General features: G+C 45.5%; 1 protein-coding gene across 3 annotated transcripts in view; it reads right to left on the bottom strand.

Moving 5' to 3' along the window:
* Positions 1 to 24,217, bottom strand: part of MYO5B (myosin VB) — a 345,264-nt gene that overhangs the window by 214,690 nt on the left and 106,357 nt on the right. For 2 of the 3 annotated variants that reach the window (XM_073898217.1, XM_073898218.1), the window contains exon 1: positions 15,295 to 15,417. The exons of the other annotated variant lie outside the window; for it this stretch is intronic. In XM_073898217.1, the coding sequence (XP_073754318.1) occupies positions 15,295 to 15,345 (51 nt within the window). In that variant the 5' untranslated portion in view covers positions 15,346 to 15,417. Of the gene's footprint in view, positions 1 to 15,294; positions 15,418 to 24,217 lie in introns of those variants that run through there. 3 annotated transcript variants of the gene reach the window in all.

The raw sequence follows: 24,217 nt of genomic DNA, 5'->3' as shown, positions 1-24,217 counted from the left end.
GCTTTCCTGACTATACTCCTGGTCTTCTTCCTTTCCCCCAGCTCTCCTCCATCCACCTGTAAGCGACGGAACGGCCCCAGCTTCTCACTTAGCTCTCTCGCACCACCGTATATAATGCGTACACACACCGCAGTGGGATCCTGGGGTGAACTCCCATATGCAGAACAGTCCTGACCTTTCTACTGAGACCTAGACCCACATCTCCAACTTCAGGTCTTTATTTTGACACCTAATATGTGTATTAAAAGTTTAAAAGGCCTAACAGAACTCTGGAATCCTATCCTACCCCTCACCTGTTTCTTTCCTAGTCCTTTCCATCTCCAAAAACACCACCTCAAAATCTACTGGGTTGCTCAAGCCGACAGCCTCCAGGTTGTCCTGGCTTCTTTCCTTCCATCAGATCCACACCCAACCGCAGCACGTCCCACAGCCCTACCTCCAGAAGGTAGCGTGGGTCAGGCACATTCCCACTCACCGGGCCCCTCTCCCCTCTCCCCTGGGCCGTTCCTACACCCTTACCTGGTCTCTGCTTCTACGCTCAACCTCTAACAATCATTCTCTCAACAGCAAAGTACGGATCATGTCACTCCCCTGCTTAAAAGCTTCCACTGCCTCAAGAATAAAACCCGAACCCCTCCTTAAGGCTGTCAAGCTCTGTGTCCTCCCCACCACATCCCCCAGCACACTGCACTCCAGCCACACATGCCTCCTTTTTTCTTGGGACTTCTGAATTTGCAAACCCCTTCTCCATTCCTCCATGGCTCTGCCTGGTCATCCATCCCAGCTTAAAGAGCTCCTTCCTGAAGAATCTTCCCTAACTTCCAATAGGCCCTTTTCCATCACTTTCTACCGTCCCACTGCTCATATTTTCTTGTGTTTATCTGAAATGATCGTGTTCACCTCTTGCCTGCTTCCAGCTCATAAGTAGAAGTTCTAGTAGGTTAGAGACCTGTTTGGTTCACGGTTACATCCCCAGGGCCAAGAACAGAGCCTGGTATGTGACAGGTGGTCAGATATTTGCAGAGGAACTGAAGCTGAAAGGATGCTTCACCTGTGGAGGAAGCAGCAACATTCCAGTTCTTTCTGCCCCAGTGCTAAAGTTCGGAAGAGCCAGACATCCCTGGGGTCTGGGGAGGCTTCACAGGGAAGAGGCAGGATCGACAATGCAGAGATCTCAGGTGCATGCGCAGACACTGAGGAACCCAAGTTTTAAGCATCTACTGGACAGTGAAGAGGGTAACGGGGAGGGGCCTGAGACACAGGAGTGGTATCAATCTCACAGCATGGATTAGTCTACCATTTCCCTTCTTCAGATTTTTTGAAGGCAATTTTTCTGAGCACCACCACAGTCATCACCAGGTATTTTCTATCCATTGTCATTTAATCCTAACCCTTCCCATGATGCACTATGTTCCCCAGTTCTACAAACGCAGAGGCTGCAGCCCATAGGCACAGCAATGGCAGAGATCCTGGTATGTCTGAGGTCCCCTCCTTCCCAACCACACTACACTGCAAGAAAAGTGGCACAAGGAGATGACCACAGGATAGGAAGGCCAAGTCCCCTATAAACAAGCTGTGACACTCAGTTTGGACATAGGAGTGACAAGCTTTTGTCTGTAACATGAGCATGGAGCCAAAACCCAGGTCAAAGTCTTCCAGCTCCCCGCACTCCTCCCTGCCACCAATACCTGTTTCCAAAGATAAATATCCACGCCAGTGTGTGGCTCTACCAGTCAACGCACACCAAGCCAGGGCATGCCACACTGCAGAAGCAGCGGAAGGACTGGACTTTGGTTCATCAAGTCTGAATGCAAATTGCAATCTGCATCCAAGAATGCCTCAACCCCTGATAACCGTCCGCTGACATCTCTTGGATGATCTCATTTGAAAACCAGTCTCAAATGCAGCCACAGCTGGGAGGGCAACAGGGAGGAAGTTTGTTATTGTTGTTTTTTAATTGCAAAAGATGTGCCAAGGAGCAGTCATTAGCCAGTGGCAGAGCTTATTTACTGCTAACATCCTAAGACTCACTGCTATGGTCCTTCCCCGGGCTGTGGGAAGTGAATGGAAAGTGAGGCCAGTTATGAGCTTATGCACTTAAGGCGGCAGCAATGGGCATCAACCGTGTTCCCTTCAACACTCTGACAGTAAGGGGCTCTAGCTACCAGAGAGGTAGAACCTGCCTCAGGACAGCGGAGGCAAAAAGAGGGAGGAGGGAAGGGAGTAGCAGGAAGAGAAAAAAGAGAAGAGGAATAAAAGTGGGGGGAAAGTACATTAACTCCAAGCAATAGTGTATTAAGCAGAGGTCACCTCCCCCTTTCTCTTCAAAAGTGGTAACCATGGGTCAGGGATCCCTTTACTTGGGTGTTAACAGCCTTCTGCAGTAAGCAAACAAGCACTAAGGAAATGAAAAAAGCAAGGCCAGGCAATGACCCAACCCAGCACACATTCTGGTTCTAATGGCACCCACATGGCCAACTCTGTACACTGTCCCAGGGAAAAAGGAAAGCACTAGGCGCGCGCACACACGCACGCGCACAGTCAAAGCTCCCAAGCTTCTCAGAACTCCGATCTTGTCAGGACACACCAGACATCCAACCTGCCCTTCCTGTCCCTGGTACAACACAACCACAAGCTGGTCCTATTCCTAGAAGTGAACAAAATGGGATTTAGTAGGTGGTCCAGATAAAACATTTCCAAAAGTTGGCCATGAAATGATGCTCACTTGGTGTGGTACCCTTCCTCCTATAAACTGGCCTTGAGCAGGAGTGGCTGCTAGCTTTACCCATGGTACTTGACAGCCCAACATCTGAGCCATTGTCCCTGCCAATTCCTTCAAGAATAGTCAGATAAGCAGTCAGAAGCTACCCATGTTTGATTCTCCAAGTTGATTCAGAATACTCCCAATTAAATAACTTAAGTAGTTTGACAATAATTGTGATAAAACCAGTCAGGACATCAATGTTTCACTTTGTATTATATTACAAAATAAAACAGCACAAATTGAGAAACTTGCGTCAAAAATAAGATAAAGGGAGTTCTCCCACTTTGTCTAAAACTCCATTATTGGCCAAGCTCCCGTACAAGATAATACCATAAAATAACATTTTGGTAATTTTTCTTCATTAGAAGTATTTTTAAAATACTTCCTTCTTATGCTTATAAGGATGCCAACTGTCTTTATATGTGAGGGGCTACTCTTTATGTTGAGATTATGTCCTTAATGAAAGGTCTTTTAAAGAAAAAAATGGAGATGGTCAACGGCAGGGTTTTGTTACTGTTAATTTATCTTGGCCAAGTTAAAAACAAAACAAAACCACCCTACACTAATGACTGAGAATCTTGTCATCCATTTGTTCTGGGTTTTATTTTTTTATTTATTTTTTTTGGTGGTCTTTACTCATTTATGAAATGCAATCTGGGAACAAGTTGCCTGTGGATAAGGTTTATAGAACACATCATAACTCGAAGCATAAGTAGGGTTCTAGAAACCAGACAGGTTTGCTACTTTGCCCCATGCCTGACTACAACTAGGAAACTATTTTCCAAGAGAAATGAACCTGTAAACTTAAAGTGGTCCTGGATCCAGCCACTTACTTCAGGCTTACTTCATGGGGTGCTAAAAGGTGATCAAGAAAATTAAGTAAAAAGTACAATAGTCAAACACATCAGGAATGTTGTATGCCCCACTCATTTCAAATAGATTCATAATGTTCATCTGCACATTAAAGGTTCTACAATTTAAAAAAAGTCTCCTTAAGCAGAATTTCTCAATTATATCTAAAGAAATAGATTTTAAAGGAACGCAACTTCTGGAGAAAGATCCCTGTTCCACGAAATACACTGTGGGAACAAAGACACAGGGGGAAGAGAAATTCAACAGAAGTCCAGTGACCTCTCTGCCACCTACTTGTTCTGCAACCCCCTCTCCACATTCCTTCCTGTACCTTCCCTCCTCGAACCACTTTCCTGGTCCCTACATGTTACAGTAACCCATCTATTGTTCTCCAACCAACACACACTGAACTGGAAGTTCCCATGAAAACCACGTAACCAGGACTGGACAGGAAAAGACGTGCTCACCATAGCACACAAGACAGCATGGCCTGGACTTACAGGGAGAGGAACAGTCCGAGAACCAATATTACAACACGGGAGCTTGGCCAATAATGGAGTTTTAGACAAAGTGGGAGAACTCCCTTTATCCTAAGTCAATCCATCTCTTCATGACCAAGGGAGGCTATGCCAGAGTCTCCAAGGTCAAATATCTGGTTCCTATTAAATTTCATATTCTGCTGGAGGAGGTCCTCTAGGTGGAAGGCACTGATGGATGCTTGGTAGCTTCTGGTAACTTTCAGGTCCCTGAGCATCTTGGGAAACAAGTTTCCCTCTGCATCCCTTTGCATCATGCTAGGTACATCTGCATGTGCCATTCAGTCTCATTACACTGTACTGAAAGAAGTGTGAAAGCACGTTTTGGTGGGTGTAAAAAGGTGACCATTTCTATTTAAAGTCCCAGCACGGCATTAGAGGGTAGATGCACACCGTTCACCCACTAGCATTCCGAGGGATATATTCACCTTTATACTGCATAAGAACTTGAAAGGGGGCCCAACTTTAGTCCCTAGAGAGATGAAAATTAGAAACAAGATACTACTCTACTCAACCAGGATATACACTGAGCAGAACAGCTAAAACAAAAAAGACGGAAGCAAGCATTGCTAAGGATATGAAGCAATCTGAGTTTTCATACACCGTTCATGGAAGTGCAGATAGGCACCACCACTTTGGAAACCTATTTGGTAGTATCTATGGCTGAACACGACATCCCCTAGGATATAGCAATTCCACTCCTAGACATGTACCCAACAGAAATGCATACAATCACCAAAAGACGGGTTTTTTAAATTGCCAAAAATTGGAAATAAACCAGAGATCCCTCGTTAGAATGGGCAAATAAATTCCAGTATATTCACCCTACAGTACGCCATATGGCAACAGTAAATGAACTGCAACTAAATGCAACAAAATAAATCCCAAATAGGTTTTTCTTTTAGTACCTACAGTACTGCCTTGAACATCCTTGTACATACTTTTTTTAAATATAGCCTCATTGTGAAGTTATCCAATGTTAATATTTTGACCACTGTGTACATTCTAGTCTTTGTCTTAAAAAACTTAATATGAAATTTATACATTGCTTTTTAACTTAACATTTTACCATGAGCATTTTTCGGTATCCTTGAGTATTTTTCAAAGCATGATCTTTTAAAGGCAGCATAATATTCCATCATATAGGTCTTCCACAATTTAAACAGTTTCCTACTATTTATACCTGTAGTACCTACAGTACTGCCTTGAACATCCTTCAACAAAAATACTTGTTCTCATTTGCAGAGATATTGTTAGGATAGTTTCCTAGAGAATTGTTAGGTGTAAGGCTCTTCACATAGCTTGCCAAATTGTTATCCAGAAAGCCTGTGCCAATTTGCATTATTTTTATCTTATTAACTTGGTAGTGGAAAAATGGTGTCTGTGTTTTTAAAAATTGGCATTTTCTGGATTATTAATGATATTGGGCATTTTGCATATTCAGAATTCTTTTATGAGCTAAATAAGGTGTTACCTAATAGAATACAAATAGAAGGTTGAGGAAAAGAATGTAGATATACAAATGCATACTAAGTTATTCCACTTATATAAACTTCAAGAACAGGCTAAAGCAAGCAGTGGTATTGGAAGTGAAGATACACTGGCTCTAGGAAAGGGTATAGCAACTGCAGGGGCACGCAGGGGGAACTGTGGGCGTGCTAAGTCTATCTCTCCATCAGGGACTGGTCATGGGGGTGGATTCAGTAGGTCACCATCATCAAGCTGGATTCTTATGTGTTTTTCCTTAATAGGGGTTTCCATAAAAAGCTTCATAAAAGCAGCTAGTGAATTTTGTATCTGGTTTTAAAACCTCTTCAGTATTTGTGTCTCTAGTATTTCAGTCCCCCCCCAAAAAAATATTTAAGATTCATGTTCCAATAAAGTATGCCACACTTAGCCTACAGCTGTTCCTCCTCCCCAGGATTCTGCCACATACCCCCAGGTATGAGTAGGTGGAAACAGAATCCACCCGTGGGCGCCCTGGACCAACCATGGTCTTCCTAACTCCACTTGAGGTAGGAGGTTAGCTCTGCCTGATGAAAACCCTCTTCACTTCTTTCCCTCTGGGCAGAGTCCCTTCTCCAGCCGGGGCACAGAGCAATCTCATTCACTTTTAAATACCTGCTAGTCTCACCTCCGGAGCCCACAGATGGATAACCGCTTAAGTGACTGCCACCTCTTCTTGACAGACATCTGTCACTCTCCCAGGTCCCTAGAGAAGCCCGGCCCCAAGGGAGCTGGCACTGAGAGGCGTGAGACAGGCATGAGCTTCTGTATGGGTATAATGAGACTCAGTGTGGGGCAAAGCACCTGCTATTTCACCCTTGGGAAATGGCCCAGCTGTCAAGTTTCCAAGGGCATGCATGCCTGCTTTCCATTCTGTGTCCGTCTGTGTTGGGGCAGACAATCCTGCAGAGAGAGAAGGGGGCCGTGTCCCAGCAAGCCCCTGAAGTAGCTAGACACTACAGTGGTTTGGTATTAGTGACTCGGCTAACTACCCACAGTTAACTGCCTACTATAAACTGAACGTTTGTTCAGTTTCATGTTAAGTCCCAAATTCATGTTAAGTCCTAACACCCAATATGATGGTATTTGGAGGTGGGGCCTTTGGAAGGTGATTAGGTCATGAGACCCCATGCATGGGTAAGTGTCCTTATAAAAGACCCCAAGAGAGTTTCCTTGGCCCTTCTGCCATAGGACATTACAACAAGAAGACTGCCAACTAGGAAACAGGTCCTCACCAGACACCAAATCCTGGCCCCTTAATCCTGGACTTACCAGTCTCCAGAACTGTGATAAATAAATGTTAAGCCACCCAGCCTATTATTACAGCAGCCTGAAAGGGCAAAGACATGACCCTTTCTCAAAGGCTCTGCATCTAGGCATAAGGAGAAAATGCAAGGGAAGAGGCGAACCTCCAGGGCAGCCCCTCCAGGCCTTTACCTTCATCCAAGCAAACCAAACACAGAGGCCCTCTCCTCACTGCTACACCCATTTCTCCACCTGTCCATTCAGGGCTCTTGATCCACAGCTTACTCCCAAGTAGACATTTTTATTTAGTATGGGGGGCAGTGGGGAAACCAAGGGCCAACTTGCCCTACAGCTGCCCCCAAGAGTCATGGTTTACAAGAGGCCAGCAGACCTCCATGTGCCATTTATAGGCCAGCCATATTCAAAGGAAGCCTCCTGAAGTAGGTGTTAGATCAAGACCATGGGAAGAAGGATAAGCTGAAAAAAATACTTCATCAAAAGCCTTGCTGGGGTTGTGCTAAACAGTAATTGCTTATGGAACATTTCTACGTTACAGAGCAGTGCACAAGGTACTAGGATAAGCCACAGTCTCACACTAAGTGGACTGAACAGGTGCGGGGGCAAAGCTCTCCTGCACTATGTGATGATGTGGGTCTGCAGCCAGGGAAGGGTATCTGATGGGGACCCGGTCATTTCAGTCCATCGGCTGCCCATCCCATTCTGTCCAAGGGCCCGCATTTCAAGTTGGGCGTTTCTTTAAAACACTGAAGTGCATTAAACCTAAAATGACCAGGAGATAGGGGCTAGGAAAATCATTTTCACGAAAGTAGGAGGCAAGCTGACCTTGGAAGAAAGTGAGGAGTCCCCTGAGACCCAATCATGCCTTCCAAGGAAGCATCTCCTGCGTTCGCGAGTACTTGGCTTTGCCAGTATTCCCTTCATCCCCCACCTTTCAACAGGCTGACAAGGCCTGCATCGACATCAGCCTCTCCAGGGGTTCCCTTCCTCTGACCGGGGTCAGCAGCCCTCGGGTGAGTTCTCCTGACTGTGGTCCCCAGGGGACTGGCTGCCGGGGTTGGTGAAGCAGCCCGAACCCCAGAGCCTAAAGGACCCTCCAAGCCCATTGTCCCACAGAGGAGTATCCGAAACCCTTGGGAAAGCAAAGATCTGTTTTTAACTTGCTAACAGCCCACAGAAGCTGACAGCTCAGGAGGCTACCAGCTCTTCACATTCTCTACACACAGGTGACTCATCCACAAGTTACTGTAAAGGTGGTGGGAAGGGGGCAAAGACTCCATGAAAAAAAGTCCCCATTTTGAAGGGGTTCAATCCCTGTACTGTGATAAAGAAAGAAAGCTCTCCAAAACAGGAGAGCTTACTTGGAGGCTGGTTTGGGAGACTGGGGTTTTTTTTTTGATCAAGTATACAAATCAGGTACCCTGGGATATAAAGACTTACATAGGAAAAAAAATCTTATTTCTGGGCAATTTTTTTCAGTGCAACTAACATTATGATTCATGCATGCAGCCTTCTCTCTCTTCCCTCTGTTTAAGCTCTGTTGGGAGAAAAAAAAACAAAACCGGATTCCAGAAATTCTCAATTGTCTACCAAGAAGTGACCACGGAAGGGAGAAGCGTTTACTGCTAGGCTAGGGCCTTTCTGCCCCATCAACATCTACTTCACATTCCCCAAATTCTTGGTTCGAGAGCTTGAACTTTTACCAGAAGGTGATTCAATTAGTTGAGCATATTGGCGATTCACACCCTTACAACAAATCTGTTTACTGCCATTTGGAGGAAAAAAAAAATGTTGAAAGCAGCTGCTCAGAGGAAAGGTCTTTTTAACATGGTCAAGACAATCTCAAGAGTGATGAAGCTCAGGACCTATAAAGGAACCAAGAGTTGGAGGAGGTTTGAAGAGAGGGTCAAAGCTAACAGGAAGTAGGCAAAATGCAAGATAACACCATCACCTCTAAACCACAAAACATACCCTATACCCTATGGTTAGACTCCAAGACCCAGGTGTCACTCAGCCTCACGGGGGAAAAATATTCTAGCTCAGGTGTATTATGGACCAAATAGATTGACCAAGAAACAGTCACCTCAAGATTTCCAGCAGAAAATTCCAGATACATGGTCAAAAAATTTTTGTAACCACCTATTGATATTAGGGGCTACCTACACTTAAAATGCATTCTTGAAAACTCAAACCAATTCAGATCAGGAGCCTCACTCTTTACTGTGCTTAACGCTAGGACTGTAAGCAGACAGGTGAAATATGCTAATAGCACACAACTTGTTCTAGAGTGCCAATACTTTCTACCTCAAGAGAGATTGCCTAGCCCAGTCCCTGTAGGAGGGGAACCTAAATTTCACCCAGATCCCCTCCCCAACGGCTTTGCCTCCTAAGAGCTCAGACTCTAACTCACTGACGTTCATTTCACTTTAGCTACAGAACTCAGCTACCTCCCTGATACGATAAAGACTTAAAGACTGGAGGGAGAAGGGGGCAGTTAAGCAAACGGGTTGCAGATAACACGGGAGCATCAGAGCACCGAAGATAGGAAGACAAAGCAGAGAATTCAGTCCTTGCTTGGGGAGGTTACCTTCATTTTCAATCACACCCTGAAGGCTCTCCTCCATCTGGCCAATCATCCTGGAAATGTATGAACTCAGCTACAAGGTTGCTCCCCAAAGCCACATATATCACTGGGGATGAGGTGGGGGTCCCCCCCCCCGCCTTGCAAGCATCTCCACCCTGACCTACCAAATCATCAGTGATCTCTAACTCCTCCATACTCAGGGATCCCGCTCTAGTCCACTACAAGGGAGATTTGCAATTTCAAGTGTATTACAGAATATGACTTTGTCATTTCCCTGAACAACTGCCTCAGAAGTGTCAGAGTGAAACGACTCTGGAGCCAGACTGCCTGCCTCTTCACTGGGTGGCTCAGGCTGGTTACATAACCTCCCTGGGCCCCAGTTTATTGTCAGTTACCTCCAGTGGGGTAGACATGACATGACATAGTATGTAGCGTTTTTAGAACAATGCCTGGCATCTGTTAGCTAATACCTAGTGCCAAATGTCATCCACTTGAGCCTCAGTCTCCTCCTTTGTAAAGGGAGAAGGGGGGTGAGGAGAAACAGAACATCTCTGTTTCCCTCTTAGTCTTTTACCCAGGATGAATTATATGTCAATTACAACAGAGCAGAGTATTTGTCTTTCATTAGCTTTCTCTTTCTGGGTTATACTCAGTTTTTATGAAACCTCTGCTTTAATCATTTTTGTCGTTCTCTCTGGACCACTCTGTTATCTGTCCCTCACAGTGGATTGGTAGCTACAAAAACGTGTCCACCGGGAATCTAAACCCACCGTCTGAGAATGGGACAGAACCCTGAAAAGGAACCACCAACTCATTTCCAAATCGCTTCTTTGCAATCGCTGGCAGAAAGAGGATTATCCAGTTTGGGCTTACATACCCTCAAGGCTGGGGAATTCACCACTCACAGCGGCATTAGCCTTGCTGGAAACTTCCAGAGTTCTCCATGCTCCTACCTTCTGGGAACTTATGGCCAGATCTATACTGCCAGAGGACCTTGATGCTTGCTATGATGGAACTGACAACCGAGCTAACTGGCTTATAGTTGGGAGGACCTTAAATCTTCACCTGGCTTGAACCTCACAACCCCTTTAAGCAGTAAGTAGGGTAAATATTATTCCATCTCTAGCAAAAGGAAGGGGCAGAGGAAGCAGGGCTTTGCAAGTTTAAGGGACATTGCTCATTTGTCCTGTGCAATTGCAGAGTCAGGACTAGAACCCATGTTTTCAAACTCACTCCAGGGAGGGGCTTTCCAGTCATCCCCTCCCCCCCCACACACACTCAGTTCAGAGCCATGACATGCCCACGTTACCCCTGCACGTGATGAGTACCATCGCCAGTCCTCCCAGCTCCTCCGCTGCTTCTGTCTGCAGCATTCATTGTGAATGATCAGTGGCCCTTTCTTCAAGGTACCAACAATGTAGCATGTTAGTTTAATTAGAAAACCAAAAGTGTAACAGGAAAAGCATTTGGACATATTTTTTAGAACTTCATAAAACCCCAACCTGTAACCCCTAGAGTCATCATTAGCTAATAACCAGCGCATCTCCACTCCCAGGCTAAACAAAGACTATTTTATACAGTTACTTTTCCAAAGGGCACCAGCCATTCACCTATCACCACCTTCTTAAAATTACATGTACTGTGAAATTGAGATAACCAAACTGGTTAAAACTTTAAGTTACAGGGTGATGTAATCACCCATTAAAGTACAAAGATCATTTAACACGCGTAGGCTGTTTCTGACAGAGCTGTGGCCCGCAGGCAAGGGCAACCACTCACAGAACAGAAACCCGCCTTGCTTGAAGTTCCTTTCTGACAAGCTGTATTTCCCGTTTCAGCTTTGAGCCCTGTAAGTTAACACAGGAATGGCAAATGGGCAGAGGACACAATGATCTTATCCATTCACCATCCCTACCCCACAAATTGCTATGTCTCCGGAAATGCCTCCGTTCCCTTTCTGTGGGCACGAAGTCCCCTTCACTTGCCCCAAGTCTTTGGGATGCTGCAGTTTGAGCTGACACTGAAGTGCTTCCCAACCCAGTGGAGGGGGTGAAGAGGAAGGGAGCCCTGTGGGTCAAGTCTGCCTAATGGTGCAGGGAGAGAGGCTGTGGCCACCTGCCCTGGCAAGCTGAGAAAAGCAGCCAGGCATTACCACCAGCACACAGCGCTCTGATCAGAACTTCAAGGTCTCCTCCCCAAGGAACCTCCCCAGCTGCTCCCAGGAAACTCCTTCCAGGTGGAAGGTTTTTTTCCAGGCTCTTCGTTATTACTTTTTTGAAAATTTAATAAATCATTTTTTACTCTCAGCATACAGGGAGAAAGTCTCATCCCCATCCTGATTAACAATGCCACATTAATAAAACATTCTTGGATCCATTAGTTCAAATAAATATTTAAGCACCAATGTGGCAGGTGCCAGGACAGATGCATGGACGATTAAGACAGTCCAGGCACCAATCCAGTGGACCAGCACTTCCCAGTGCTTGGCCAGGTCTCCTCAGCCCTCTGGGGTCACAGAGTAGTATCCTTGCCAGGGAGGTCTACTCAATAATGTTGTGAGAAGTCCCCAGTCTTACAGCGAGACCAACAGAGATTCTCCTTACAGAAATGTCGGAACACTAGCCTAACAAGCCAGGCCCTAAGTGTAATCTTGTTGGGTGCCCAGAACAGAGCCTAATGAACAAATGCTATAGGTAGTCACCACCCATGTGGCTGGAAAGTTATCAATCTTACAAAACATTCCAGAGGTTTGAGTATAATGGGATGACATGGCAGAGTGGAAAAATGAGTCAGGTGTGAGCCAGGTCATCTGGGGGTTCTAATCTCTGGCACAGAAACGTGACCCATCAAATCCTGACTTAACTTCTCATTGAGTCTCCCTATGTTTACTTCTGTGAATCTCTGGCATATCATGGTCTTTTCTAAAAAATGTAAATATAGAACATTCTAGATTCTATGTACAGGAGTTAAAGACATCCATATTCCCAACATACAGTTTTAACATTTTATAGCCTATTCCTACTCATTAACCTACTCATTAGGGGCACCCAGGTGCCCCTAGTAGGGTTTTTTTTGTTTTGGGTTTTTGTCTGAGAGCACGCGCGCACGCGCACGCACACGCACGCACGCGCGCGCGCACACACACACACACACACACACGAGTGAGCAGGGGGTTAGGAGGGGGAGAGGGAGAGAGAGAATCCCAAAGCAGGCTTCACACCAGCAAGGAGCCCAATGCGGGGCCCGATCTCACGACCCGAGCCATTATCAAGAGTCAGATGCTTGACTGAGGCACCCAGGTGTCCCCATTAGGTTTTTAAAAACAAACATGAAAACACAGTCGAAGGTCCTTCCCTCATTCCACTGCTCTCCCTCTACCCAAAAGATCGCCATGACCCTGACAGTGGAATGGTTCCCTCAGATCTGTGTTGGTGTACCATGACTACATGAGTATATATCCATAAATACGCAGTATAGTTTGGCTGTATACTTGAGACAAATGGTAGCATATACAATATAGTCCATATTCTGTCCACTCACCACTGATATGTACCTCGTTACCCGTGAATCTGATGCACTTGTTTCAGTATTCCACTGCATCTGTGTGTGCACCATTACTTACCCAGCTCTCCAACTGCTGGGCCCTGACCACTGTTCAAACATTACTCAGAATCTACTATGTATGCCCCACACTATGCAGGCACTGAAGACCTAAAAAGAAATTAGGTCATTCTCACCTGTAGGCCAAAAAGAAAGAGCTCCCCTGTGGAAATGCGACTGTTGGGGGAATCCTGCTGACCACACCAGCAGCCATGGCATTTGTGTGTAGAGCTCAAGGAGGAACAAAGGCTTAGGACATGAGCCTAGAGGTCTTACGTGGACAGAGGGAGGCTGAAGCCACAAGCAGACAAGCTGGCCCACGGAACGTGTGACAAGTCAACCCACAGCAACACGAAATATGAACACAGACATTTTATGCCACTAAATGATGGAGTGTTTGCATACAGCAACAGATAACCAGCACAGGAGGTCATGCTACGATATCCCCAAATCAGACCAATGGGGAGGGACAGCCCTCTCCAGCAAATCCTGCAAGAGACCCACAACAATGGCACGTCTAGTGTGTCTGACGGCTGTGAATAGAACCACATATCCATTACCCAGTGCCTTAACAGCATGTCGCCTGGGACACAGCCCGGGATTTTAGCCTTCTCCCGGCATCCTAAGGGCACCTTCCCTAAGCTACAGCCAGGTAAGATTCTGAGCTTTGCCAACAACTGCCTGTTTATACCCCCAGCTGCTCTGGGAAATGATCTTGGACCAAACATCTTAGAGGTGGTTATGAAGCCAAATGGTAACAGAATTATATTGTGCTTGTCTGCATGTGGACATCAGCTCTGCAGACCTCAGCAAAAAACCACCCCATGAACATGTGAGAAGAGCAACAAAGAGGCCCAGGTGTTTCCTGGGGAAGGGAGGCAGGGGCGGGGGCGGGGGGGGGTGCACTGAAGGACCAGGGAATGAAGTACGAAGTGCAGGGTAGCAAGCTGAGAAGCTGAGGCGGCCAGTTCTGGTCTGTGAGGTGCCTTTCTCAGCAGGAGAGGCCCTTGGCAAGGAAAGCAAAAGCAATGTTAGGTACATGAAAACCAAGTGCACGCTTTCCCCGTGGGGGAGGATACAGAACTTCCACAGAAACCCACCAAGGAGAAAGTACGGAGGGCCCCAGGAACAGTAGGGGATGGGTGCCACAGCCTCAGAGGTGGAGAGGCAAGAGGAGCTTTGAGGAAATAGTAACACTGCAGCAAAGCTTGGGAAGAACTTGCAAGAACAGGAAATAGGTGTCGCAGGAAAGGTGTCCTCACACAGGCCACACAGCAGCCAGGGTGGAAGGATTGTGTATTATACATCTTTGGTTTTTCCCAAATGCTCAGTGCAGTAGACAGCGCATGCTAGTGCCTGAAAGACTCCTGTAGATTGATTTCTCTTGCCTTGGTAATAGCATCTGGGGCACAAAGTCTCTAATATGTCCATTATTCCTGGCCAGTCACCAGACAAAAGCAGCCTTCCAGAGGCAAGTCAGCTTTCTTTTTAAGTATCATTTGTTAAAATTCATCTGAAGCTCACATTGTAGGAACCCTTCTCTAGGGGTTGGAAATACGAAAAACAAACCAACACTTCCTCTGAGGAAAACTTATTTGTGCCCTCAAAATCACATTGAAACTTAATCCCCAAGGTGATGGTGTTTGGAGGTGGGACCTTTGGAAGGTCATCAGGTCATGAGTGAAGGCCTTATGGGTAGGATAAGTTCCCTTATGCGGGCTAAAAAGACCAGAATTGGCCCCCTCCTGCTACATGAGAAAACACTGAGAAGACAGTCCTTACCAGACTCTGAATCTGCTGCCACCTCAATCTTAGACTCCCCAGGCTCCAGAATTTGGAGAAGTTTATAAGCCACTCAATTCATGGTATTCTGTTACAGCAGCCCAAATGGACAGAAGTACAGGGACTCCAGGAAGCAATACCTATAGGACGTTAACTAATGTCTCTCATTGGGTTTGTTTCTACATCCATCTGAAACTCAACAACCAACATCCATATGCTCTACAATCGGCATTTACAATGAACTGGGCAATCACCACCATCCCACCACGAGTGGGTTTTCTGTTCTCCTGCTCCCTTTTTAAAAATCCTTGTTTTTTTTTTAGACCAAGATCTCAAAATGTATTTTTAAAAATCAAAGCAGAGAAGCCTCCTAGCATTTTATGTACCAAAGGCTTCCTACAACTGACCTGGCATGCGTTACAATGCAACACAGGAGAGTTACTACCTCTTGGATCCATTCAGAAAGAACCACATTGTATCACCACTTCCCCTACAACACAGTCCCACATCCTTCTACAGCGTTAAGTGAGGGTTTTCTTTATCAACATTCCAACAAGCTAGGTTCTAAGTTCTAAATGTGGAACTCAGAATTCACGTTTTCCATGGAAACAATCCTAGAAGAGATAGGTTCCCAGGACAGCCCACGCAACCTATATACCCCAAATAGAGTAAGCCTGTTTCTACAAAGAAGCTCATGTCAAATCACCTCTCAGCAGATACGTGCCTGGGTATCCTGGTGCCACCAGCATAAGGGAATTGTCCTAAGAGTGGGCCCTACCTGAAGACATGGAAGGGCATCAGTCCCACCTGTGCCTATGGATGCATTGCAGCCACTTGTCCCTGGTCAAAGGCAACTGGACTGCATCCTTTAGTATCATTCAAATGTACTGGAGGTTTATAAAGGAGTTGCTAAATATCTGGCAGCCCCCCTCACAGCAGCTTTGATTAATCAGTGAGTATCTGGTGAATATACACACATACATACACACACACATATATATAGTGCATTCCCCTCCTACACCAGGTTCATAGTTCTGTAGCGATCTGCTAAGTCTCCTAGAGCATTTACAAATATACTCATTCAACTTATTTACATACCTGTCCTTGTATTTTCAAATTCAGTATCCACAAATACTAAAAGCTATCATTACCATTTACAGTTGGCATTTTAATAGCATTCAACGTACACTCATCTTATCCCTTAATTCCCACAACCATCCCGTGTGTGAAGTAAGTATACTCAGAGAAGTTAAGGGATGTACCTGTAACAGAAAGTGACTGGTAGCCCCAAACTTCAGCCCAAATCTAGCTACTATTCTGCCTTTTTTCCATGGGTACAGGCTGTGTTTTCCTGGTACAGGAGGCTCTCAGGGTCCACAGGCAGCCATTTGTTTGTCAAACAAGCCACATGCCCAGAGCCACCTGACTTACTGCCACACCCTGCTCTATGCAGCTCAGGAGTCCCGGGACTGGTGGTTCAGTGTCTGCTTGCAGCTTCTGCCCATTCAAACTCCATTCACATATAGGTTTGTACTAAAAAGCTCCCCAAACTTAAAACACACTAGAAGGAAAAAAGGGAGGAAATTAGACAAGGAAAAGCAAAGGTTTGGCCAAGGGGATGATGCGCGCAAGCCATCCTCAAAAGCCTGAGAAACAAGAGACCCAGTCAGGGCCGCCCCACTGCGGGCACTCACTGAAGTCTAGCCAAATCCTCTGCCAGGAGACCAGAGCTATTTCGAGCCAGTTACTTCATGAGACTCTAGCATCTGTGATGCTTCTGCAGGTTTCTAATTTCAGCTGCAAAGACAGAGTCCAGGAAATGAGGCAGACACATCTAAGAGCCTGCAGAAACAAAGAGAAGAATCCAAATGAATAACCGCCTGCCTTGAAGGGATTTCAAATAAGGGACTCAAAAGATGGGAAGAAAAGATTAGCAGAGGAAATGGTAGGCAAGAAACCCAGAGGAGCAGACACAGCCCTGAGCTGAAATCCTGAAGAATCATGAAGCCACCCCACAGTGACGGGCAAGGCAGGAGAAGGCATCACTGGGTCTTGCATTTGAGAAATGAGCAGAAGAGCTGGAAAAACTTAAGTGACACACCAAAGAGTCACAGAGGTTAATAGGGTAGGGAGATGAGAGCGAAGAGCTCCTGTTTCTGGTCATTGTTCTAACCTACCTCAGGTAGAGCAGAGGTGTTGGAAGCCCACGGTTTTGAACCAGAGTTAACAGGGAGGGGGCGGGGGGGGGGGGGGGGGGAAGCACCCAGTCTGCTCAAAGAGCTCTGAAAGGGTTACAAAGGTGCCATGGAAACCGTGGAGTTCCCGGAAGAGGTTGGTCAAATGCTTAGCTGGAACTTAAGTTTGAGCTTTCCAACAGGGTGATATTCAATTTTGTAAAAAGCCACCACGGTGAATGAATGCCAGTGACATACTGGAGCTCAAAATGAAATTAAGGCGGGGGAGGAGATGATACTGTAGTCAATAGGAACAAAACACATTAAGTGGATACTCTAATATTAGTTGACTTACTGTATCATTGAATCAATGTCAGGACTGTTGGGCTCCAAAAACACTTTATTTTCAAGAATTTGAAACCCTACGCATGACATAAAATTCAGCATCCATAAAAGAAAAGACTGACATATTTGACAGCATTGTTTTTTTAAGATTTATTTTAGAGAGTGCGCACGTGGGTGAGAAGGGTGGCGGGGGAGGGGCAGAGGGAGAGGAGAGAGACAATCACAGGCTGACTCCCCAGCGAGTGCAGAGCCTGGCATTGGGCTCCCTCCCACACCCCCGAGATCGGGACCTGAACCAAAACCAAGAGCTGGGTGGACATTCAACCAACCAAGCCACCCAGGCACCCTGACAGTTTTTTGTTTTTATTTTGAGACTCCACAGTTTTAAGATCAAATGACAGAAGAAACATTCACCAACAGACAAAGGTTTACTATCCATTTTTGAAAAGCTCCTTCAATCAGGTACACATTGTAAGCAATCTAGAAATAGATGACTTAAAGAACTACAAAGAGCCAGTCAACGTTTGAAAAGATGTTCCACCTCCATCATAATTCAAGAAATTACCATTAAAGATATCTTTTTTCACGCATTTGGCATAAAAATTATGCACTTGGCAAAAAAAATTAAAAGCCTACTGATACCAAGAGGTGAGGAAATAGGCACATGCTCACGGTTGACAGAACTTAAGATGGATTACATCCGGACAGCAGGTAGCGTGTGTACGAGTGTCTCCGCAAGAACTTGCTAGCGGATGAAGTCAGTAGGGCTGTGAACCGCAGCATGGTCTGTTGTTGTAAAATTGGGAGAACTGACCTAAGTTTCCATCAACAGTAGGGTGGGAACATCGTGCAGTCATCCCTGTGAGTCTCAGTCATGATAGTTGACAAGTACATTTGATTTGAAAAGATAATCAAGGTATATTAAATGAAAGACATCAGTTAAAAACATATGGAGTATGATCCTTGTTTAAAAAAAAAAAGATATATGGAAACACAGTCTGTGTATGCAAAGGGCTGGTCTGGGACACGTACACCAAAACTTCAGTTTATCTCTGAGCAGGTGGGATTAGAAGAAGGGAGAAGAGGTATTGAAAAGGAGGGTAAGGTTAAGGAGGATACTCGTTTTGTTTTCTGCATCTTTCCAGTTTTCTATCATACTCCTGAATTCTCTTGTAAGGAATTCAATTAAAATATTAAAGACTGCATAATGAAACATCTAGAAAATGGTAGTTCATCCTGAAGAGAAGGAATAAGCATCCAGGAGAGACTTGCGGAGATGACCCTCACCATGTACTCTTGCCCCATGACAACACTTTGCAAAAAAAGAAAAAAGAAACTACCAACAGATCATTTTTGCTTTGATCAAATATTTAACACAGACCGAGTACTCCGGTGGTCCTTAGAATTCTTTGTCCATGCACCTGGAACATAACACATGATGCCACTTGATGCAAAACTAACTCTTCCTGTAACTATTAGACCAACAAAAACTGAAGCCAGGGCTCACTTCCTATGGACCTGCCCAGGAACAGACACCTGTAGGGTTGTGTGTGTTGTTGTTGTTTTTTTTTTTTTTTTTTTTTAAGACACCTGTAGGTTTTAAACATCTCCTGCACAGCATCTCCCAGAGCGGGACCTTCTTGAGCACACCCATTTCAGGAATAAAAATAAAAATGTACTCTCATTAAACTACCTTCTGCTGTCATGGTCTGCCTGTCAAAGCCATGTATCCTTCAAGGACTGATGCCTTGGCACAGCCAACAATTTGGCCCATGAAATAGAAGTGAGACGAATTACTTGCATTTCCCTCCTCAGCACACCCTGGCCCACAGTTAACCCATGAAGTCAAGGGACTAAAGCAAGATCTTGCTAGTATCAAGACTAAAAACAGCTTTATTACAGTGGCATTTCTGCTTCTCCACTGGACACATAATGAAGCAGGCAGGCATACACACAGGGCTCCATGAGTGAGGGCGGGGCGTCTACACTGAGCCACAGACATGCCCATGTCCGGACCACATTGATACTAAGGCAACCATCTGTGAGACTGGCTGCCTTTTTGGAAAGGGTCTACAATCATCTAAGAGACAAAGTTAAAAGTATGAACCCTGTGGCCTTGGCTGACCAGCCATTTGCTCTAACCACCTCTGAGGAATGTTCCACTGTACAGAGGGCCTCACATCAACAAAGCCACCAGAATTCACACACCCCGAAGTGAGTTGTGCCATTCAAAGCAATCTTCCAAGAGCCCAAATGATGGCTGCTATGGCTCCCACAAAAACCTTCAGAGGTATTATGCTTGAATATATCCCTCAGGGATAAAAATGTTCTATCTTTAGTGAGAATGGAATCATGTGGAGGTGGGAGTAAGGCCCCAAGGTAGATTAGTATCAACCACCTCTGAATCCTAAATACTCCTGGTTCCAGGCCACTCTCCTGGTCACCAAGCTCAGAACCATGCAAAAGACTTTCTTGTGCCTCAAGACTCAACAATTAGGATGACCAAGTCCTTTACTGTCCAAACATCTAAGAATGAAGTAATACATTAGGTTGAACCATATGAAATTGCCCCACTTGACCATTTTTGACCTATAGAAAGGCAGCTTTCCATGACTCACTTATGTCAGGTCAATAGGCATAAAACTAGGCATTTCTGGGACCAAAAAGGACCTGTGGTCACCCAGCATCTAAGCCATCATCAAATTCTTTCCCACCTGCCTCCCCCACCAAACTCTCCCCTTTGGCATGGGAATCCTCTTGGTCCAAACATTTGTTCTCTACCTTTCAACATAGGCTGATGAGCACCTCCTCCCTGCGCCCCCCCCCCAAGTCTCCCTCTCCATCCAGTCCTACCAGCCACTAGCAGATCCACCTTCCTTCAACACCCACCTGGCCTTGTCATTCCTGGTTCAGGAATGATCAGTGCTTCCCAGAGCCCCTTTGAGAACAAACATCCTAGGCTGTTGTTCAAGGCCTTCTGAGCTCAGACTCCACTGGCCACGGTTTCTACCCTCTCTCAGCCTGACCTGTCAGTCCTTTGCCACTGGCCTGCGCACATGGAACTGCCTTCAAAAACAAAAACACAAAGACAAAGACTTCAATCCCCTCCCACACTGCCTTGCCTTCCTCTTCCTGCCCAGGGCCCAGCACTGCATTCTATGCTGGTTCCTCAGCATGCCATGATATACCAACTACCTCCAGACACCATCTGCTCTCTGCTCCTCTGGGAGGCCCCACTGAGCCAGCAGACCCTATGGCCTCACTTGACACCTGCCCATGGGGCCAGTGTGACCGGGCACTGTCACTGTCCCATGTAGTTAAGCCAGTCAAATCAAATTACTTGATTTCCGGTCAAGCCCCGGATTTTCAGAATACTGCTGCTGATATGGTCCCCTCTTCCTGGAATGTCCTAACCCTCTCCTTGCTCATCCTCTTGAAATCCTCCCCATCCTTCTTAAGCCTTCTGATTTTCCTCCCACACCCATTCCCCACAGATGAAACTCTCAAGCCCGTCCTGCCTCTCTTAGGGCATGCCAACACATCTGGCTGGACCGAGAGCTGTTAATACACTTGTCTCAACCCAACTGAGGGCCCCATGAAAGTAACCCTACCCACTCTTTTGATTCCCAGATCTAGTACACTACCTAGCCCAATCAAAGCACTCAGTCAAGACTGAGTGATACAGCAGAAACCTGTTTGGTCCATGTGCAGCTTATAAAATGATTAGAACACAATCATAAGAGAATTTCCAAAACTTGAGCAATAGCAGTGTAGTCAAAATAGTCCTAAAGTTACTTCACCCAAAAATAAAACGTATCTAGACATGTAAGTTCTGGTATGTTTGTTAAAAACTCCTTCATCGAGCTTGGGCGGAGCAAGATGGCGGAGGAGTAGGAGACCTGGATTTCCTCTGGTCTCAGAAATTCAGCTGAATAGGGATCAAACCATTCTGAACACCTACGAACTCAACAGGAGACCGAAGAAGAGAGTAGCAACAACTCTCTGAACAGAGAAGCGACCACTTACTGGAAAGTAGGACGTGCGGAGAAGTGAATCCGAGGCGATATTCGGGAGGATAGATGGCGGGGGAGGGGCCTCCGTCGGCCGCTTCTGGCAAGTGCTAGAGCCGCGGAGCACAAAATCGGAACTTTTAGAAGTCGGCTCCGCTGAGGGACGTCGCTGCAGTGGCTAAGCGGGGGGTGGAACCCTCGCGGGACAGTGTAGTCTCAGGACCCTCGGGGTCACAGAAAGACCGGGGGTGCCTGAGTGCGGCAGAGCTCCCGGGTATTGGAGCGCGGAAGCCGGCTGCAGAGACAGAGCCAAGGCGCGGGCTCTCGGCTCGGGGTTGCCATAAACTGATCTGTGGCCCAGTCAAGCCACTGCTCCTCCAGCAGGGACCCAACAAGCGGCACGAGCAGGGGAGACTCCCCTTCCTCCCCCAAGAGGAGCGGCGCGGGAGCGCACTGCAGGGATCTGCTGGGTTTGGAGACTCCACACAGGGTCGAGTGCCAGAGATAGAAATACTCGGTCACAGGCCGGGTGAGCACGGAGTGCCGCCGGAGACCGGGGAGAGGGGAATGACTGCTTTTCTCTGGGGGCACACTGAGGAGCGGGGCTGCGAGTTCTCAGCTCCTCTAGGTGGAGATTGGGAGGCCACCATTTTCACCCTGGTCCTCCAAAGCTGTACCAGAGCTTGCAGGGAACAAAAGTTCCTGAGAGCAAACCCAAGCAGATTACTTAGCCCGGACCGACAAGGGCGGGGAAATTCCGCCTCAATCAAAGACATTTGAGAACCACGACAACAGGCCCCTCCCCGAGAAGATCAGCACGAACAGCCAGCAAGCCAAGACCAAGTTTACCGATCAAGGAGAACAGGAGAACTCCAGCGCTAGGGGAATACTGCACATAGAATTCATGGCTTTTACCATGATTCATTAGTTTTTCAAAGTTAATTTTTTTTAACTGTTTTTAATTTTTCTTTTTCCCTTTTTCAACCATCTTATCAATCACTTTATTTAAAAAAACTTTTTATTTTTCATTTTTAGAGTCATATTTTATCCCTTCATAATAGTTACCCTTATGTTTGGCATATATATATAAATTGTTCTCTCTTAAAATTTTGAGATACAGTTTCTTCTAACAGATCAAAATATACCCTAAATCACTAGTGTATGGCTTTGTTCTAGTCTCCTGCCTGATCATTTTTTAAATTTTTTTCAAACATCTTACCAAGTCCTTTTATAAAATCTTTTATAATTTTCATCTTTACAGTCATCTTCCATCCCTTCATTGTATCAACCCTTATTTTGTACATATATGTCTTTCTTCCTTTAAAATTTTAGGAGGCACTTTTTTCTAACAGACCAAAATACGCCCAAAATCTAGTGTGTGGCACTGATCTATGCACTAGCCTGATCATATTTGATCACATTCTGTTTTGTATTGTTCTGTTTTTGTTTTTATTTTTTTATTATTTTTTCTTTCCCTTTCTTTTCCCCTCGTTTCAGGTCTTTTCTGATTTGTCTACAGTATATTTGCTGGGGATGTTGTTAACCGGTTAGCATTTTGTTCTCTCATCTATTCTCCTCTGGACAAAATGACAAGACAAAAAAAATCACCTCAGCAAAAAGAACAAGAGGTAGTACCGTCAGCCAGGGACCTACTCAATACAGACATTAGTACAATGTCGGACCTAGAGTTCAGAATCATGACTTTAAAGATACAAGCTGGGCTTCAAAAAAAGCATGGAAGTTATTAGAGAAATCCTTTCTGGAGAAATAAAAGAACTAAAATCTAACCAAGTCGAAAGCAAAAAGGCTATTGATGAGGTGCAATCAAAAATGGGAGCACTAACTGCTAGGATAAATGAGGCAGAAGAGAGAATCAGTGATGTAGAAGACCAAATGATGGAAAATAAAGAGGCTGAGAAAAAGAGAAACAACTACAGGATCACGAGGGCAGAATTCGAGAGATAAGTGATACGATAAGACAAAACAACATTAGAATAATTGGGATCCCAGAAGAAGAAGAGAGAGAGAGAGGGGCAGAAGGTATACTGGAGGAAATTATAGCAGAGAACTTCCCTAATGTGAGGAAGGAAACAGGCATCAAAATCCAGGAGGCACAGAGAACCCCTCTCAAAATCAATAAAAATAGGTCAACACCCCAACATCTAATAGTAAAACTTATGAGTCTCAGAGACAAAAAGAAAATCCTGAAAGCAGCTTGGGAGAAGAGATCTGTAACCTACAATGGTAAAAATATTAGATTGGCAAGAGACCTATCCACAGAGACCTGGCAGGCCACAAAGGACTGGCAAGCTATCTTCAGAGCACTAGACGAGAAAAATATGCAGCCAAGAATACTATATCCAGCTAGGCTATCATTGAAAATAGAAGGAGAGATAAAAAGCTTCCAGGACAAACAAAAACTAAAGGAATTTGCAAACACGAAACCAGCGCTCCAAGAAATATTGAAGGGGGTCCTCTAAGCAAAGAGAGCGCCTAAAAGCAGCATAGATCAGAAAGGAACACAGACAATATACAGTCACAGTCACCTTACAGGCAATACAATGGCATTAAATTCATACCTTTCAATAGTTACCCTGAATGTAAATGGGCTAAATGCCCCAATCAAAAGACACAGGCTATCAGATTGGATTAAAAAACAAGACCCATCCATATGCTGTCTGCAAGACACTCATTTTAGACCCAAAGACACCCCCAGATTGAAAGTGAGGGGGTGGAAAACCATTTACCATGCTAATGGACACCAAAAGAAAGCTGGGGTGGCAATCCTTATATCAGACAAA

Source organism: Callorhinus ursinus, unplaced genomic scaffold (assembly GCF_003265705.2).
Source record: "Callorhinus ursinus isolate GAN/ISIS: 27379988/994484 unplaced genomic scaffold, GSC_fseal_2.0 scaffold11, whole genome shotgun sequence".
Taxonomy (NCBI): domain Eukaryota; kingdom Metazoa; phylum Chordata; class Mammalia; order Carnivora; family Otariidae; genus Callorhinus; species Callorhinus ursinus.
This window is presented reverse-complemented; position numbering and strand designations above follow the sequence as displayed.